This window comes from Bubalus kerabau, chromosome 3, assembly GCF_029407905.1.
Source record: "Bubalus kerabau isolate K-KA32 ecotype Philippines breed swamp buffalo chromosome 3, PCC_UOA_SB_1v2, whole genome shotgun sequence".
Classification (NCBI taxonomy): Eukaryota; Metazoa; Chordata; class Mammalia; order Artiodactyla; family Bovidae; genus Bubalus; species Bubalus kerabau.
The window spans coordinates 170,296,092-170,317,258 of record NC_073626.1 but is presented as its reverse complement, the minus strand read 5'-3'; the positions used below and the strand labels follow the sequence as shown (position 1 = coordinate 170,317,258).

The following is a 21,167-nucleotide window of genomic DNA, read 5'->3' as shown; positions in this document are numbered from 1 at the left end:
CATGACATCTGATCGTCTCTTTGAAGCTTCAAAAGCATGCTTTGGCTTGACTGACCTCTTTTAAACTGACTGAAATTTGCTGTCAACAGTGGCACAGATACAACTGAAGAAAAACAGAATGGAGGCCTCTTGATATTTTACCTGCTCTGATATTACCCTGCTCTGTAAGATACATTTCATCTCAGCCCATATCTTTTTGATGACATGTAATTAAGAAAAGCAATTCAATTAATATGTTCATGCACGAGCATACAAATTGAAAGGCTTTTTCAGAATCCTATCCTTTTCTCTAAAGATGTTTTTATTAATCAGAATTACATTGCTCTTGGCCAAAAGCCCCAGTAGTAACTCCAGGAAGTACATGATGGAAAATAGCTATAATAGTCTGTATTTGTAGAAGCTGTTTCCTTAAAGGAAGGAAGGGCTTTTAAAATATATATAACTAAGTAAGTAAAATTAAAACAAGGCCAGCATAACTGGGCCATAATCACCTTTCTGTTGAAGGCTTTCCCTCTGGGATGTAACCCACTCACAGATCTGTAAACACTCTTCTGATCAAGCAACCTGTTAGCGATGTTCAGGTGCACCTTCTGAAACCAGAGAATGGCCTCTTCAAGTTTTGTCAAACAGCAAGGTGTCTTATTTTATTGCCGTTCTACAGGAATAATCAGAGGCATTGAAGAAACGGAGACTTTTAAGAAAAGAAACGGATTCATTTTGATATTTGGCAAAACTAATACAATTATGTAAAGTTTAAAAATAAAATTAAATTAAAAAAAAAAAAGAAATGGATATCTTCCTAAAAGTGGTATTTGAAGATGGTTTGTCTAGTAGTTCTAAAGGCAGTTACTTAGAGAAAAATGAGAGTGAAATCTAGGATGTCAGAAGAAGCATAGCTTATATGGATGGGAAAGCAGGGAGAAGAGAGGCAGACCCTGTATACAGAAAGTGAGAGGAAGGAAAAGCAAGCTCTGGGACAAGACACATGAGGAAGTCAAGGTCCATAGGATTCCATGACGTTGAGAGTTAAACAGAACCACGAACTCTATTTGAGCCAAGACATCCATGAGTGGTGAGTCATTGAGGTCACTGGGAAGAGGAGCTAGGAGACAAGGTATTGGGCTCACAGGTTCAGATTTAGCCCAGTTGCATCTGAAGAGCCAGCCACAAAATTCCCTCTGGGGGTCATTTCACTGACTGCCCAAGGAAACATCTACCTGTCCTGAGCCACACTAACATCTAGAAGGCTTCAAGGGTGCTCTGAGGCCAGAACACAGATAATGAGGACTCTGGTGGGGACTCATTTCCTCTGCCTTCAGCAAAAGCAAATTGAAATGATAAACATTTTCTCTTGCCTTTAAAGCAGCCTGGTCTACTCTGAACTAGAGAGGTGTGCTACATGGTGAGTTCATTCTTTGACAAATGTCAGTTCAGTAATCTTAGGTGGGAAACTGTTTAAAACTATCAATTATGGCTCATTTTGCAATCTGAATGTGATTCAGCATCTTATTCCAATAGTCAGGACTTCTATTCAGGATTCCACACCACCTCTCCTTCCTGCCAACAACTGCCATATAGACTGTTTGAGACTCCAATACGCTAGTCTTTTTCTGTTCTCTACAGTTCATTCCTTGAGCATCCTCTCTGCTATGTGTGAAGAACTCCTAGAAGGATTTTGCAGTGCCTTTTCTTTCTTTCTTTTTTTTAACCAAAAAGTAGGGCTCTGAAAACTCAAAATAGCTTAGAACATTTTGTGGAATGGAAGGTGATGTTGTGCTGTTGAAACCAGGCAAGTGATCTTTTTTTTTCCCTTGAATTATTTTAATTGCCCCAAACCTTTGTATTAGCTATTCAAAATTTCTATTCAAAAATGGAAGGGGTCTATATTTTTAAAACATCTAATATGGAATTCAGAACTCTCTGTTTTTCCCTTCAGGCATTTAAAATATCTTACCATCCATGCTCCCCATCACTAGCCTTTTGCTTTTTCTCACTTTCCCCTTAGTCCTCCATCTAAGCATCCCTCTCGACTTTGTAGTCTGGAGTAAACACTCTGTTCCCCACCAGTCCTAAGAGGATTCACTTTCCCTGTATCCTGCCAGGCTTGCCTTTCTGATAAAAGTGCTCACTTTTCAGTTCTGCCAGTGGCAGGGTGGGAAGAAAGAATGTGACTCAGATAAACTTGAACAGTCCTCCTTAAGAGCCTTCTGGTTCATGAATCCCTGAGACTGAGTCTCTCTGCTGTGTGTGCCTGCATTTACTAGGCTTTTCTCTGTGTCTAGAGAAGGAGACCCATCTTGAAAGACCCAGATCAGGGCTTTTCCTCTCAAGGATGAAGAGCATCCAAGAAGCAGGTGTGTCCCTTAGCAAAGTATGTGTCCCTCTGCTTACACCTTAGAAGGTAGTTGTTCCCAGCAGCATCTTGCAAAGAAACGAGTCAAGATGAGAATTGCCACTTTCTTATAATTAAACGTGTCATCGCTCAGTTGTGTCTGACTCTTTGTGACCCCATGGACTATAGCCTACGAGACTCCTCCATCCATGGGATTTTCCAGGCAAGAGTACTGGAGTGGGTTGCCATTTCCTTCTCCAGGGGATCTTCCCGACCCAGGGATCGAACCTGGGTCTCCTGAGTTGCAGGCAGACGCTTTACCCTCTATGCCAAAGGCCAAATACACATACCAATACTCAAGTGTTGCAAGGCCAAACCCGCTGTCCCTTTGATGAGTAGCAAATCTGCACCATGTACACTTTGCACAAGAATCATCCAAAGTCAGTGGCAGGCCTGGATGTACATTATGGGATTCCCTGGTGGCTCAGATGGTAAAGAAACCGCCTGCAATGAGGGAGACCTGGATTCGATCCCTGGCTTGGGAAGATCCTCTGGAGGAGGGCATGACAACACCCTCCAGTATTCTTGCCTGGAGAATCCCCAGGGACAGAGGAGCCTGGTGGGCTACTGTCCATGGGGTTGCAAAGAGTCAGACATGATTGGAGCTATTTAGCACGCAGCACACAGAGATGTACATTATAGATTTTCCTATATGTGTTTTTTTTTTCCTGTATTTTGCTTCTCCTAACATGAAAAATCCTATTTCCATAACAGGTCATATCAACATGACAGCATTACATGGCACCTAAATAGAAACTAAACAGAAATTAATCAGCTATCTTCCATTTATGTCTAATTTGATGCTATTTAAATCAGACCATTCATAAGTTATGCTATAATTGCCTTTACTGAGTATATCTGTTTCTGTAACTCTTGCATTTTATGCTTGAGACAAACTTGGTGATCATTTTCATGTGGAAAAAGCTCTGATCAGCTTTCAGAGCATTCTTCAGCCAGCTGACATCTGTGTGGTATGGAGAAGTAAACAGCGTGGCTTGATACTTCTAAATTGTCCTCTGTGCTCCGATACCATTCTTGTGATTGCATTGAAATACAATGTAACTTCCAGGATACAAGTAATTGTGTGGTGCAGAAAAACAGAAAGCTACTTAAAACTGCCTACCTAGTTCATTTCTTGACGCATTAGGATACACTCTGGGCCAAGATAATGTACAAAATCTCCAGATTACATCGATGGGAACTTTAACTTCAAAGGAGAGAGCCCTCTTGTTCATGAAACATTTCCATTTTATACTCAGATACTTGCACGTGTGACATTTGTTGGAAGTACTTATAAATCAGTGTGTTGCTGTTATTGCTTAGTGGTTAAGCCGTGTCTCACTCTTTTGCAACCCCATGGCCTGTAGCCCACCAGGCTCCTCTGTCCATAGGATTTCCCAGGCAAGAATATTGGAGTGGGTTGACATTTCCTTCTCCAGGGGATCTTTCTGACCCAGGAGTCAAACCTACGTCTCCTACGCTAGCAGGCAGATTCTTTACCACTGAACCACCAGGGAAGACTGGTATAAATCAGTATATTTCCTGTTTACCAGAGGCAAGCTTAGTTAGACTGGGTACTTATTGCTAAAAGCATCCCATAGATAAGGACTCTGCTGCTATAAAAGTGCAGTTTATCTGGAGGTTAGTATGTTTACAATGAAATATGAGAGTGTCACCTTCTTTCTTCTCTGGGAGTATTCCCTCCCACTCTGCTCCATAGTCAAGAAAGAATTGCAGATCCACTGCCAACCATTTCCTTCCCAAACTTCCAAACCAACAATACCTTTGATCTGGTGCTATCGAGGTTCTTTGCTTCTTAACAATGGAGAATCGCTAGTTCCAAGGTCTTAACAGAACTCCATTTTTTTCCAATACTTTTGCAGCAATCAGTTATAAGATTGCTACTTTGTACTAGGTGTCAACCTTGTCATGAAAGAATGTTTCACATCTAACCAACATGATTATTCATACTTTGAAAATAGTTTCCCCTTTTTGTCAAAGGAAGCTAAATACACAAAAAGACAGGCAGTCAGCCAGAAGAATCATCATTAAAAAGCAAATGTTATCTTAATATTTCATTCAACCTTCTGAGAAACTGAGACTAAACCACTGAGTGTTCTGTGCTGCTTTTTTCCTCCACACAATCATTTTATTTCCAGTCTGTTTCTTTGTCTTTTCTTAGAAATTCAGTGTACTTTCTAAAGCATAAGAGTTTCCCTGTGAGGTTATGAAAAAATATTATCCCAGAGTGGAACATAAAAGATTACAGAGTTCTCAGAAAGTTCCCTAAGGCACAGATTAAATCAACATAAAATTAAGTGTGTAAAGTGACACAAAATCTTCTGACTTCTAATTCAGTGTATCTGGTGGAGGTAGGCTTGTAAGCTATTATAAAAATTTAAGCAAACAATTAAGCATTCTTGAGCCAGTGACTAAATATCCAAAAATTATAATTAAACATTTTTTAAATTAAAATTTAGAGTACTTCATGACGTTAAAGACTATCTGGCTCCCTTAGCCATGGGTTTCTTTTCAGTGAAAGATAAAATGCCCTTTCTTATCCCTTCCCCAACCATTCACACTGCACCAGCCATGATGGATTCTCTGCTGCTCTTCAGCATCAACAAACGCATTTCTTCTTTGAGCCTCTGTTTTTTTTGCTGGTGATCTCTGCTGAGATACTCTTCCTTCAGGTGGGTGTATGGCTGGCACTCATTTCTTTCAGATCTCTGCTCCATGTCACCCTCACAGAGGCCAGAAAATACTTCCCCAAACAGTACCCCTTACATTTTCATTTCTTTTTCTGACTTTATCATCACAATGGTCACAGTAGTTTTCACAGAGCATACATAAATATGGAAAATTTATTTGATTGTGGTGGGTCCTCCCTTGGCAGAATGAGAACAAAACTGTATGCTTTCTTATTATTTTTGTTTTGCCCACCCCCCGATGCCTAGCAGCATCTTCTAAAAACAGTAGGTGTTCAACAAGCAGCCATTGAATGAATGAATGAGGGAATTAAAACAGCATGGATGGCTTATCCTTCTCTTGGAAATGATATCCCAAACTTAGTATCAAATGTAGAGTCTATTTAATGCTTTATGATTGATGAATATGGTTTGCACCAATATAGAATCTAAATTAAAATTTTTAATTTAAAAAAAAGGAGAAAAATCTTTTAAAAATAAAAGGAAAGTAAGCCATGATGAAATACCACGGTGCACCAAGTAGAATGGCTAAAACTTGAAAACAAAAACTGACAATACCAGGTACTGACAAGGATGAAGAGCAGCTTGACCTCTGATGATGGGAATGAAAATGGCAAATTCACTTTAGTAGACAGTTCATCAGTTTCTTACTGAGTTGCATCACTGCCTAGTAATCTCACTCTCAAGCAAAGCAAAAACTTAAATTCAGACAAAAACCTGTAAGTATATATATATAGCAGCTGTATTCATATTTGGGCTTCCCTGGTAGCTTACCCCCAAATAGAAACTACTCAAGTATTCTTAATCTGGTAAATGGATATTTTTGAAAATATGCATACATCCAAAAACTGGAATACTGCTGGCAATAAAAGAAAATTAATACACACAACTATGTAGATAAATCTTAAACACATTACGCTCAGTGGGGGGGGAAAAAACAGGTCACAAAAAGGCAACAAACTACATTATTCCACACATACAACATTTCAGAAAAGGCAAATTTTAGAAGTAGATATCAAATCAGACTGCGAGAGTTTGGGATTTGGGTGGCCTTTGGACTAAAAGGAGCAGACGTGAATTTTGGGAGTGATGAAGCTGAACAGTTGTTCTACATTTTGATTGAGATGGTGGTTACACAACTATGTGGTTTCTTCAAAACTCATAGAACTTTACACAAAAGGTGCGTTTTATAAGAATGTGTTATCTCTATGAATAAAATGTTATCCACAGTAGAGATACCACTGTTTATTGCAGAGCAAATATATAATAGTATTTAGTGAGTAGCTACCTTCATTCTTCCCTAGTATCATTTTCATCAGCTCTTTGGCATCTTTTTTTTTTTTTGAGGGGGGGAATTCACTGTGCAGCATGTGGGATCCTAGTCCCTGACCAGGGATCAAACCCTCACCCCCTACATTGGAAGGTGGAGTCTTAACCACTGGACCGCCAGGGATGTCCCAACTCTTGGCATCTCACTATGCAAATCTAATTGACCTGCTCATTTTACCATCTCTTTGTGTAAGGAAAATTTAATTGAGTTTCCTAGAAAAAGGCTAGAACTGCAGTAGTGGTCTGGAGAGTCTTCTCTGAGGAATACTCAGGACTCTCTTAATGGGCTTATCTGGCTTCCTTTATCTTATTGCTCCTCTTTCTTTTTCTTTCCTTATCTCCAGCACACATCCATGGAAACTGTGTACCACATTTGAAAGAATGATTTTTCTTTAAACAGTGTTTCCAAATCTTTTCCACATTATGATACATATTTTTAAAATATTTGTTTGGAACTCCAGTAAGCAGATGGTCAAGGGTGCTTGCCCTAGAATGGCCAACCAGGCACTGTCCAGCCTTCACACAGCTGAGTGCATCTCAAAGTCCCAGCACTTCTCAGCTTTTCTGAGTCCACTTGTTTGGGGGTGGGAGGGAGAGTAAATCTGCTGCTGAAGGTGAATGAGCTTGTTGTTCTGATGATGTTATTCAGTTGATGTGAAGCACAATTCCATCATTAGTTGTGATACCTGTCATTGCTGTTGTTGTTTAGTCACTTAGTCGTGTTCAGCTCTCTTGCAGCCCCATGACTGTAGCCTACCAGGCTCCTCCGTCCATGGCATTTCCCAGGCAAGAAATCTGGAGTGGGTTACCGTTTCCTTCTCCAGGGGATCGTCTCAACCCAGGGATCAAACCTGTGTCTCCTGCATTGGCAGGCAGGTTCTTTCCCACCTAAGAAGGTTCTGAGCTGGGTTCTGGGAAGCCCCAATCATGATACATACATTAGGCAAATACAGTATTTTGTGTGTGAAATTTTCTCTTTTAAGAGCATTGATGTTGCTTTACATCATGATACTTAAAATTATCAGAAAAAAAATTTGACAGTATTTGATAGTATAGAACTACAAATGTGACAAAACTTAAATTGCTGTCTTCTCCAATTTAAGTACTTTTATTAATTTTAAAGCATTGCTCAGTAACATTTAGAGCTGTGTTCAGGTTACCAAGAATTCATCCATGTTCAGGTGCATGGATTCCATATCAATTGCAGCTTGGTTTTCTGTATAAAAACGGAAAATCACTGTACAGGAAAGCAGAATGATCTTTCCTCGTTGTTTAGGACACAAAGAAATTTTAAGAGAAAATGTGTCATTATTATTTCAATCTTGTGAATGCATAGCATGTTTATCATTAGCTCTTCATCTGAAATAATTGAACCTGCAGCTAAAAATAGCAGATAAATAAATGAGCCATGGAAAGCCTGGTGAGTTTTTCTTTTTCCCTACCCCCATCAGAAAGTGACTGTCTGCAGGGAGATTATATTCATAAAGCTTTAAAATCATTACACTCTCAAACACATATTCTTCTTTCAAGCATTCTTCTTTTTTTCTAGCAATTTGTCTAAACCATTACACCAAAAGCTTTTCACGGGTCATAATTGCTTAACACATGATGCTAAATGGTTTACTGATGCCTGCATTTTTATTCTCTTTGCTTATTTGCTTCTTAATATATTTGAGAATTGGAAGAGCTGAAGGAACGAAAGGAGAAGAGAGGCAGAGAATTACTATTGTTCCAGAGAAGGGTGCTTCAGATCACATGATTTCATTGTGTACAAAGGACAAACTGAGCCTGGGAGCTGGTGGGTAACCTGACCACACAGACAGTAGGGTCAGAACTAGAACTCAAACCTTCTGACCACGCAGACCAGGTCCCTGAGGGACAGATGGATAAATGCATAGACACATATTTGGTAGAACTGGAAGATGAGAAATTATGTAGCTTTAATACTTTGCAATGGATCAATCTGTTATGGGGACTTTGGGACCAGAGAGACTGGTTCACAGAGTGTGAAGAAAAAGTATAAATCCCTTGAAGTCTGAGCAAAGAGAATAATAATTTTTATAAGAGCTGATGTTTATTGATGCTTTTGAACTGTGGTGTTGGAGAAGACTATTGAGAGTCCCTTGGTGAGCAAGGAGATCCAACCAGTCCATCCTAAAGGAAATCACTCCTGCATATTCATTGGAAGGACTAATGCTGAAGCTGAAACTCCAAAACTCCGGAAGTTGGTGATGGACAGGAAGGCCTGGCATGCTGCAGTCTATGGGGTCACAAAGAGTCGGACACGACTGAGCGACCGAACTGAACTGATGTTCCTTGAACACTTGCTACATGCCAAGAACTATTTTAAGCACATGTCACATATTAGCCCTCAAATTCTACTTCATAAGTCTAGGTGTTTAATTCAGGTAATAACTAAATAGGACCTTAGCCCAGAGAGTTCTCAATTAAATGTAGTATTTCTTCATCAATAATTAAAGAATATAAAGTATTAAATAGTGAATAACCTCTAAATATCTCTAAATAAACAGTGAAATTTAATTGTTGATAAAATCAAGTAAGCTATTTTTTAATTATGATAAAATTCACATTTTAAAGTTACACAGGGAATGATTATTCTCACAAGAGACATTCTCTTCAAAGTATTTGTTGTCAAGCAATTGAAAGATGTAGGTTTCATTTTAGTTATTTTTTAAATGCATGATATATTTTATTTTTCAGAGCAGTTTTAGGGTCACAGCAATACGTGAAACTGAACTTACACTTTTTACGTCAGAAGATTTGCTAAAGAAGATTTGTCTTCACACATCTGAAATGTTTTCAATGTACTAATTTCAAACAAAGGCATCCAATTTTCTATTTTCCTTTGTGAAAGTGAAGTTGCTCAGTCGTGTCCAACTCTTTGTGACCCCGTGGACCGTAGCCCACCAGATTCCTCTGTCCATGGGATTCTCCAGGCAAGAATACTGGAGTGGGTTGCCATTTCCTTCTCCAGGGGATCTTCCCAACCCAGGGATCAAACCCAGGTCTCCAGCATTGCAGGCAGACGCTTTAACCTCTGAGCCACCAGGGAAGCACTCTTTTCCTTTGTAGTTCATAGCAAACAGTAACAATGAGAACCATGTATTGAGAGGATGACGTACCATTTTGCACACTGCCGTGTTTGACACACATCATCTCACTGAATACCCCAGTGATCCCACCTCCAAGTGGGTATTTACTGTCTCCATTCATAGGTGTAGAAACTGAGACAGAATTTAAATTGGCCATCCAAGATCTTCTTGCTACTAATAACCAGGACAAGATTTCAACACAAATCACAAATGTCTGTTTTCTTAAATTCTATTCTATGGTGGAAGTAAAAGTGAATGGCAGTGAAAGAAGTGGACTGAGAATCTTTTTCTACTTCAAATAAAGTTAATCTAGATCAGTGGTTGTCAATTTTAATGTTTCTGAAAATCAAAACTCCTTTGCACTAAAAAAATGTTGGGGATCTTGTGAAAATTTTGATTATATGGGTTGTTCTTACTGGTATATTCCATATTATAAATTAAACCTAAGCAAAGTTCTGCATATATGCAATATCATATCATATCTGTCTTTGACTCACTTGTGGAATCTAAGAAAAATGATACAAATAAAGTTATTTGCAAAACAGAAACAGACTCAGAAACTTCAAGAACAAATTTATGATTACCAAGGAGGAAAGGTTGGAGGAGGGATAAATTGGGATTTAGGATTAACATATGAACCCTATTGTATAAAATAGATAACCAACAAGGACCTACTATATAGCACAGGGAACTCTGCTCAATACTCTGTAATAATCTAAATGAGAAAAGAATTTGAAAAAGAATGGATGCATATATATATATATAACTGAATCACTTTGCTGTATACCTGAAACTAATGCATTGTTAATAAACTATACTTCAATATAAAATAAAAATTTTAAATTAAAAAAATTAAAAATAACTTTTTCTATTTGCTAAATTGTATTTTCAGAATATTTTGATGAAGTCTGATGCCACATAGAAACAAAAATACCAAAACTTGTCCATGTGTGCTAAGTCTCTTCAGTCATAACTGACTTTGTGATCCTATGGACTGTTGCCCACCAGGCTCCTCTGTCCATGGGATTCTTTAGGCAAGAATGGGAGTGGGTTGCCATTTCCTTCTCCAGGGGATCTTCCCAAACCAGGGATCAAACCCATGTTTCTTATGTCTTCTGTATTGGCAGGCGGGTTCTTCACCGCTAGTGCAACTTGGGAAGCCCCAGCAAAATCTTAAAGCAGCTAAATAAACGTATAATTCATAAGAAAAAAGCCAAGAAAATTCTAAATACGTATTTCTTTAATCTTGAAATAACAATTAGAATTTAAATAGCCATAATTTATTATTTAAAAATAAACATACTGCAAGTTAACATACATATTTTTATGGCCAATACCTATGTTTTCCAAAACAAAACAGTTTAGTGAGAAGACTAACTTTATTTTACATTTTTAGCAAATCTCCTTAATATCTAACTTAAAAGAACTCAGCTAGACTCTCCTATTTGCTTCTGCATTTAACCTATTACATTATCATACCTCATGTGGACCCTGGAGAACTCCACTGAGTACTCAGGAGACAATTCAGTTGAAAAGAGAAAATAAAGACAATATTATTATAAAAATAATTTGACCACTGGACTCCCAGAAAGACCCCAGGGATCTCTATAGGTCCCAACTCACACTTTAAGTACCACAATTTTTAGATAAACTCTAAGAGACCTGAGAAATTCCATCTCGAACTTTCATCTCCAGTGATAACTGAAGTCCATCCACACTGTCTCTTGGTATTGTTCTGGAAAAGAATGATGAAAATTTGTTATCTCCAGAATAGTAAACCTTGAGGGGGAAAAATATTAAAATAATATCATGTGGCTAACACAAAAATGTTATAGAAAAATGTGTCAGAATTATATTTGGTTAACTCAGTATGCAGAGACAGAAATTAAAGTATTTTTATAGAACAAAGGAAGACAATCCTTCAGTGTGCAAATGAAATATAATTGAAGTGTCATTCTATTCTTGTGGCAGTAACCAAACTGATTAAATCTATTCTATTACTTAAGTGAAGGTGGTTGGCAGACATGTGCCCTAATAGAGTAGAGAGTACCAGGAGAGCACTGGAAATCTTTTATGAGAAAAATCTTATACAATATTTGACTTGCATTAAAACATCAGAAGCTGAATCATTTGGTTGTTTATGAGACTACATCTTGAAAATGTTTCAGTTCAGAAATAAGATTTTTCTTTATTTCTTTAAAATCAAAGCCCAGAAACAAGACATTTGTAAACCATATTTGGTGTTGTTAATTTGTGTATTGAAATTCACTTTGCATTACCATACTGTTTCTACAAGAGAAATGGTTGTTGTAATGCATTTATTTATTCCTAATAATTTTTAAACTTAGTGTAGTACCCTAAATGTTCTAAAAGAACTGTGCCTTATTTCATAGATAGGTTAGCACAGCTGGAAATCTAAAGAAGAATAATTTCATTATTGCACCAAATGGAGAAACACTACATTTCAATCAAAAGTATTCATAGAATGTAAAAGAGCTCCAACACTTAAATGAAGTGTGATCCCCATTGCCAATTGAACCATATCCCAAACAGTCATTTGACTGCAAGTTATGCAAAAGTCACAGGTACACTGAAGTTTCCAGATGTTGAATTAGATGAGAGAAGAAACAACAATATTCACGTCAGTACGTTCCTTTAAAGTGGATTCTTGGTTGACTGTTTTATACATTTTAGAGGTACTATTATCCTGGAAGTATTTTTTTTTCCCTAATATCCAAATGCAATGTGGCCAGCAAAACACTTCTAGATTCTTTAGAAAAGAGCTCTTTGTTTAAATAGAAAGTCTTGCCAGTAGCTCTGAGAAGGTTTTCTTGGTTCCCTTAGGTTCTCCGCAGTAATAGCCTGCTGGAGTCTACAGACTACTGGCTGCAGAATCAGAGAACACCCTGCCAGATTGGTTTTGTGGAAGACAAGTCTGAAAACTGCGCTTCTGTAAGTAAACACAGCTCCGGGGCTGAGGGCTGAAAAAGTGGGGAGTCGCGAACCTGTGCTCATGAGGACCTAAGCACTTAATACAGCATTGGGAAAGTAACCTTTTGAAAATACGTAATTGGTTTATACAGAGTGTGACAGGCCAAAGCTCATAATTCTTCTGCTTTTCTCATTTCAACAGGCAAATTAATCTTACCAATTCTCTATCCATGTTGTTTTTATTTTTAAAACTGTGAAAAAGATTCAGAAATAGAATTGCATGATCAGAAACAAAAACCTGGTCAAGAGCTCTCTTAGATTCTTTTCAATATATTTTATTACTTCTTCTAATAGGTATTTTTCAACGTGAAAACTGTAAAAATATTCTACCACTTTTATATGTTATTGTCATTATTTGAAAACCTTCTCAACATAAGAAATTACAACCATGAATTTTAATATTCTGTACTGTATCTGAGCTTTACATATAAAAACCCTCCTTTTCAAGGGAAGAGATGTTCTTATAGATAAATGTTTCTTGTGGCTTAGATTGTAAAGGTGTATTGTTGATATGAGAAATCAACACTGTGATCTCTCCTTCCTTTATGAAGTAGTCTGCTTCCTGTATGTTTTACAAAGCTATATGTTTCATTTTAACTGAAATTACCTAGCTTTTATGGGGTCATAATTACAGAAATTGGGGGAGAATATTTCCAAAGAGGAGAGAAATGTAATTCTCATGACTAAGTTGAGAGCATCAGCTCAGAGCTATTCCTAGAGGTAAGTTGCATGCCAGCATTTCTGTTAAAAGAAAAAAAAAAAAAGAAGAAGCTGAAAATGGGATGGAGAAGCTTTTTATATATAATGAGCAGAACCAGAATTGGCAGACAGAGAATGTAAAACATTTCACACTGCAAAGTCTCATAGCCCAAAGAAAACAGAGTCCATTCAACACACTTAATTCAATCTCTTTGTTTAGGCAAAATGATTTGATTGTGCTATTTTGGGGACTTTTTAATCCCTTGTCCAGAAAACCAGTTGATGGCTAAAAATCTTTGGTGAAAACAAAAAGGATTAGGTGGTGAGTTATTTAACAGTGATACCTTCTTTGGAAATTCAGTTCTAAGATGAGGTAGAAAATTCAGACATTTGCTGATACTAATCTCTAATTATACAGCTATGAATTGCAAAAGGGAGAGAAATGGAGAGGAAAAGCTATCAGCATCTACACTTCAGTCAAAGGCTTCATCCTGGCAGCTCCTATATAAAGGAATCTGTCATTTGCAGCAGGCACAAAAGTTGAGGCACTAACAATTGCATAATAAAGGGCAAGGAGGTCTTTTCTAAACTTTATATTTTGGGAATCTGTATTGAAGATCTACAATTAGAAATGATAAATTTATAGCCAAAGTTAAGATCACCATTGGATCTTAGATCTCTCTAAGCGTAAGAAAGTTCTACTCACAACCCCCGCCCCTATCTCAAGGAACTCATATTTGGACGTAAAACTGTATGACTTTCTTTCTTAACTCTTTGTCCCTTTATAGTTTCTAATGATGTCGGTGAGTTTGAGCTAGCTGATTCATACTGTCTTTATGGTTCTTTCTATTCTTCCCCAAAGGGGAAAAATCTAAACACAAATAAAAGGCATACTGGAAGGTTTATTTTTCTGCAAGAGTTTATAATAAATGAAACGGACTCAAATGTTGAAAATTGTCCATGACTCTAAACTTAAAAGAAATTTCAGAATCCCTATGAAAAATAAACCCTAATCTCTTAAAAAAGTACTTTGTAGTTTACTTTTTCTTAGTTTACAAGTCCTTTCTCTCTTAGTTGGCATAGAAAGAGTCTAGACCTGGACATTGCTGAAGCGACGCTATTATCTAGAGGGAAACAGAGCTGATCTACAGCAGTGGTCGGCCTGCCCCGGTGGCCCAGCAGTACAGAATCCACCTGCCAATGCAGGAGACGCGAGAGATTCGGGTTCAATCCCTGGGTCAGGAGGGAAGATCCCCAGGAGACAAAAATAGCAACCCACTCCAAAATTCATGCCTGAAAACTCCCCTGGAGAGAGGAGCCAAGTGGGCTGTAGTCCATGGTGTCGCCAAAGACTCAGATATGATTTAGTGAGTAAACAACAGCAAAGACACAGCACTGGTGGACAGGACAAGAATTTCTTGCCCAAAACAGCTACACACAAGGAAGTAGCCACATGGTCAGGGGAAAAGTACATAATTCCTTTTCCAAACAAATCCTCCTCAGTGGATAAACATGAAAGTGTAATTTAAGGAAACCATAATACTGTGTTTTAAAATAATATCTTCATTAAAGTCTAGTTTAAGAAATTATTCTAAAGAGATCATTCTGAATCTACATCTATTAACAAATAATCACAACTGAATTCTGAGGACCCTCTAGCAAAGTTGCTGCATATTTTATTACTTTGTACTCTGTTCTAACTCTGGGGGATGCTCCGCTGTGTTAACTGTTTCGTCTTTAACTTATTTCTTCCAGATCAAACTTTGTATACAGCTGTTTCACATACAGTTTTGATTGGCTTGTTATCCATCATGCTAAACTCTTAAGTATCTGGATTTGCAGTTTCTCATGGCACCCTACTCCAGTGCTTCTGCCTGGAAAATCCCATGGACGGAGGAGCCTGGTGGGCTGCAGTCCATGGGGTCACTCAGAGTTGGACAGAACTGAGCGACTTCACTTTCACTTTTCACTTTCATGCATTGGAGAAGGAAATGGCAATCCACTCCAGTGTCCTTGCCTGGAGAATGCCAGGGATGGGGGAGCCTTGTGGGCTGCCGTCTATGGGGTCGCAAAGAGTCGGACATGACTGAGGCGACTTAGTAGCAGCAGTAGCAGCAGAACTAAGTGCGTCAGAGTACCAATATTTTCTGAAGACAAGATCTTCATTTAAAATTTTTACTGAAGGACAGTCTCAGGCATGGAAGCCCTTCAGGGTGTTATGGGCATGGGTCAGTACAGCTGTTTGTTCTCAAGCATCAAACGAGCTTCACAAACCAGATTTGACCATTATCTCAGTAAAGAACTGCTTTCACTTCATAGCTAAAATGATGTGTCTTAGTGAGCTGTCTGAAACTATCAGAAATACGATAAGTGTTCTAACGTGATCTATATGGGAAAAGAATCTAAAAAAGAGTGGATATATGTATATGTATATGTATAACTGATTCACATTGCCTTACAGCAGAAACTAACACAACATTTTAAGTCAGCTATGTTCCAATTAAAAATCAAAAATATAATAATAAAATTAAAAAAGAAATATGATAGGCAAGCCAAACTTGACAGAAATCTGACTCAGAAGCCCCCTGAAAGTCACTCTTAATATTTTTTCCAAAAGAGATTAAATATGAAAACTGTGGTTTTGCTTTTGTAAGTAGAGTTGGCTTTCCAGATGGCTCAGTGGGTTCAGAATCTGGCTGTAATGCAGGAGACACAGGAGATGTGGATTCGATCCCTGGTCAGGATGATCCTCTGGAGGACAGAATGGCAACCTGCTCCAGTATTCCTGCCTGGAGAATCCCACGGACAGAGGAGCCTGGTGGGCTACAGTCCATAGGATCACAAAGAGTCCGACATGACTGAACAACTGAGCACGGAGCACAATCAAACTACATTACATTTTTTTTATTTCTGATTTGCCATTCTGAGGGAAAAAGCATATATCAGCCTTGGAGATTTTTTTAATCTAATTATTAAAAGAGGAATGTAGAATAATAACGTTGGAAGCCAATATCTAAATCCGGAAGCTGAGGCATTATCTTAGTAGAAGTCCTTAACTTGAGTGGTAGGATGTGGATGCTTTAGGAAGCCTGACATTTTTAAATTAAAAACTAATTTAGTTGCTTTTTAACCCCCTATTTCTCTTTCAGTTCAGCTCAGTCGCTCAGTTGCATTTGACTCTTTTCGACCCCGAGGACTGTAGCACACCAGGCTTCCATGTCCATCACCAACTCCCGGAGCTTGCTCAAACTCATGTCCATTGAGTCAGTGATGCCATCCAACCATCTCATCTTCTGTTATCCCCTTCTCCTCCTGCCTTCAATCTTTCCCAGCATCAGGGTCTTTTCCAATGAGTCAGTTCCTCATATCAGGTGGCCAATGCATCACTCCTTCCAATGAATATTCAGGACTGATTTCTTTTAGGATTGAATGGTTTGATCTCCTTGCTGTCCAAGGGACTCTCAAGAGTCTTCTCCAACACCACAGCTCAAAAGCATCAATTTTTCAGCACTCAGCACTCTTTATAGTCCAACTCTCACATCCATACATGACGACTGGAAAAAACGTAGCTTTGACTACATGGACCTTTGTTGGCAACGTAATGTCTCTCTGCTTTTTAATGTGCTGTCTAGGTTGGTCATAGCTTTTTTTCCAAGGAGCAACCTTCTTTTAATTTCATGACTTCAGTCACGAAAATCATCTGTAGTGATTTTAGAGGCCAAGAAAATAAACTCTGTCACTGTTTCCATTGTTTCCCCATCAATTTACCATGAAGTGATGGAACCAGATGTCATGATCTTCGTTGTTCGAATGTTGAGATTTAAGTCAGCTTTTTCACTCTCGTCTTTCACTTGCACAAGAGGCTCTTCAGTTCCTCTTCGCTTTCTGCCATAAGGGTGATGTCATCCTGCAAATCTGAGATTATTGATATTTCTCCCGGCAATCTTGATTCCAGCCTGTGTATCATCCAGCCTGGCATTTCTCATGATGTACTCTGCATATAAGTTAAGTAAGCAGGGTGACAATATACAGCCTTGGCGTACTCCTTTCCCCTTTGGAACCAGTTTGTTGTTCCATGTCCAGTTCTAACTGTTGCTTCTTGACCTGCATGCAGGTTTCTCAGGAGGCAGGTCAGGTGGTCTTGTATTCCCATCTCTTTAAGAATTTTCCACAGTTTGTTGTAATCCACAAAAAGGCTTTGGCGTAGTCAATAAAGCAGAAGTAGATGTTTTTCTGGAACTCTCCTGTTTTTTCTATGATCCAACAGATGGCAGTTTGATCTCTGGACCTCTGCCTTTTCTAAATCCAGCTTGACCAACTGGAAGTTCTCAGTTCAAGTACTGTTGAAGGCTAGCTTGGAGATTTTTTAGCATTCTTTGCTAGCTCACATACTTTGCTAGCATGTAAGATGAGTGCAATTGTGTGGTAGTTTGAATATTCTTTGGCATTGCCTTTCTTTGGGATTGGAATGAAAATTGACCTTTTTTCTGTCCTGTGGCCACTGCTGAGCTTTCCAACTTTGCTGGCATATTGAGTGCAGCACTTTAACAGATAGCATCATCTTTTAAGACTTGAAATAGTTCAGCAGAATTCCATCACCTACACTAGCTTTGTTCATAGTTATGCTTCCTCTGGCCCACTTGACTTCAAACTCGAGAATGTCTGGCTCTAGGTGAGTGATCACACCATCATGGTTATATGGGTCATTAAGTTCTTTTTTGTATAGTTTCTCCGAGCATTCTTGCCACCTTTTCTTAGTATCTTCTGCTTCTGTTAGGTCCATACCATTTCTGTCCTTTATTGTGCCCATCTTTGCATGAAATGTTCCTTTCGTATCTCTCATTTTCTCGAAGAGTTCTCTAGTCTTTCCCATTCTGTTGTTTTCCTCTGTTTCTTTGTATTGATCGCTGAGGAAGGCTTTCTTATCTCTCCTTGCTGTTCTTTGGAACTCTGCATTCAGATGGGTATGTCTTTCCTTTTCTCTTTTGCCTTTAGCCTCTCTTCTGAGCTACTTGTAGGGCCTCCTCAGACAACCATTTTGTCTGTTTGCATTTCTTTTTATTGGGGATAGTCTTGATCCCTGTCTCCTGTACAGTCTCACAAACCTCCATCCATAGTTCTTCAGGCACTCCTCTGTCTATCAGATCTAATCCCTTGAATCTATTTGTCACTTCCACTGTATAATCATAAGGGATTTGATTTAGGTCATACCTGAATGGTCTAGTGGCTTTTCCTTACTTTCTTCAATTTAAATCTGAATTTGGCAATAAGGAGTTCATGATCTGAACCACAGTCAGCTCCCAGTTTCATTTTTACTGACTGTATAGAGCTTCTCCATCTTTGGCTGCAAAGAATATAATCAATCTGATTTTGGTATTGACCATTTGGTGATGTCCATGTATAGAGTCATCTCTTGTGTTGTTGGAAGAGAGTGTTTGCTATGACCAGTCAATTCTCTTGGCAAAACTCTGTTAGCCTTTGCCCTGCTTCATTTTGCACTCCCAAGGCCAAACTTGCCTGTTACTCCAGGTATCTCTTGACCTCCTAGTTTTGTATTCCAGTCCCCTATGATGAAAAGGACATCTTTTTTGGGTGTTAGTTCTAGAAGTTCTCATACGTCCTCAGAGAACCATTCAACTTCAGCTTCTCCAGCATTAGTGGTTGGGACATAGACTTGGATTGCTGCGATATTGAATGGTTTGCCTTGGAAACGAACAGAGATCATTCTGTCATTTTTGAGACTGCACACAAGTACTACATTTGGGACTCTTTTGTTGACTATGATGGCTACTCCATTTCTTCTAAGGGATTCTTGCCCACAGTAGCAGATATAATGGTCACATGAGTTAAACTCACCCATTCCAGTCCATTTTAGTTTGCTGATTGCTAAAATGCTGATGTTCATTCTTACCATCTCCTGTTTGACCACTTCCAATACCTTGCTTCATGGACATAACATTCAGATTCCTATGCAATATTACTCTTTATAGCATCAGACCTTGCTTCCATCACCAGTCACATCCAGAACTGGGTGTTCTTTTGCTTTGGTTCTGCCTCTTCATTCTTTCTGGAGTTGTTTCTCCACTGATTTCCAGTAGCATACTGGGCACCTACCAAGCTGGGGAGTTCATCTTTCAGGGTCCTATCTTTTTGCCTTTTCATACTGTTCATGGTGTTTTCAAGGCAAGAATACTGAAGTGGTTTGCCATTCCCTTCTCCAGTGGACCACGTTTTGTCAGAACTCTCCACCATGACCCATCTGTCTTGGTTGGCCCTACATGGCATGGCTCATAGTTTCCTTGAGTTAGACAAGGCTGTGGTTGATGTGATCTGTTTGCTTAGTTTTCTGTGATTGTGGTTTTCATTCTGCCTGCCCCTTGATGAATAAGGATAAAAGACTTATCACTTTGCTCTTTACTAGAATTTAATTCTAATTTTTCCAGAACTATCTTTTGGTTTAATGCTTCATTAAAATTGCCTTGAAATTCACATTATTTCTACTCATAGTTACAGGCAGCTCTTTCCTTACTGATCATTTTAAGACTTTTGGCTATCACCCTGCAAATAAATTATACCCTTTAGCATGCATTTTAACTGATGAATCTTGGCATTTGAAAATGTTTTGTATTTGCCTTAAATTTGTGAATAAATTAATAAGATTTTCGAGCAGTCTTTAAAATTTCAGACATGATATTGTGAAACTAGGAAGATATTTGACAGCTGTTCAGTGGGTCTCTGATGTGAATGAAACCCAGGGGCAACAATGACAGAATGGTATCTTGAATAACTGCTTTTTATTTCATATTATTTCTCCAAATATGTCTGTATCTAGTCTTTTCTGAAACTTAGTAGAAAAGTTAAGGAAGAGACAAATAGCCCACTTGATAAGTTGGTCTGTGGAAAAATCTAGGTTTACATGATTAAGGAAATATAAAATGTGAAGAGATATTTACATGATCTGGTACAGATATTTACCAAGTTTTCAAGGAACTATTAATGTTCTTTTTTTCCCTAAAAGAATACTCTTTGGAACTTCCTTTTTAATTCTTTAACTTTAGGCTTACAGAAAAGTTGCATGAAGAGTGCAAAGAATTCACAGATTCCTGAAATGCAAAAATGTTACTGTAGTTATTTCACCTTCTCCTTTGTGCATGTATATGCATCTGTGTGTAAATATACAGAGGTGTTTTTTTTTTTCTAAAACTTTTGAGAATGACACGATGCCCCTTTATCCTTGCATACTTCAGTGTGAAATGTAAATATTTGAAATTCAAGTTGAACCCAGAGTTGCAGAAACCCTTCTTTAGGCGAGGAACTCAGTACCCACTGCATAATGGTATTCTGTAAATATTTATTCAGCAGTTTTCAAGGAGAAGCTACATTCTGCCTGCAAAAAGTGAAAAATCAAAGGATGATGATGGAAGTCAGACAGACTGAGCAAAACAAAAGCTCTAGATAAAACAGACAAAGGAAAGCAGCATGAGGGCAGTAGAGCTGGACCATGCGACCTCACTCACCTGGGCAGTAGCTTCGGAAACATCTTAAAAATCCAAGCATCCCGGAGAAAACTTTGGTCTCTCAGTCAAATGAAAGTTTTACTGAACCTTCTCAAGCTTTTAGAAGCCAGTGAATTGGAAAGGCACTTTATTATGAAGCATGACACAGAGGGCTGGTAGAGAAAAGAGTTTCCCACAAATCACCTAGGTGGCTCTACATCTATGAAGGTCATGTGCAAGAAATCAAAATCTAGAACAGTGATCAGTCAAACTGAGAAGAAGCTTTTGATAAATAATTTGAGGGCTGAGTCTAAACTGTGTGGCCAGTCAGTACTGTAGTAGTTTGGAGGTCAGATGGTAAAGAATCTGCCTGTGATGCGGGAGACCTGGATCCGATCCCTGTGTCAGGAAGATCCCCTGGAGAAGGAAATGGCAACCC

The 21,167-nt window shown here is 38.5% G+C and overlaps 1 protein-coding gene across 1 annotated transcript in view; it reads left to right on the top strand.

Annotated features, from left to right (window-relative positions):
• The window catches only part of SPHKAP (SPHK1 interactor, AKAP domain containing), a 138,040-nt gene that overhangs the window by 9,411 nt on the left and 107,462 nt on the right, over positions 1–21,167 (top strand). Inside the window, exon 3 of the mRNA XM_055574472.1 lies at positions 12,387–12,494. Within this exon, the coding sequence (XP_055430447.1) occupies positions 12,387–12,494 (108 nt within the window). The remainder of the gene's footprint in view (positions 1–12,386; positions 12,495–21,167) is intronic.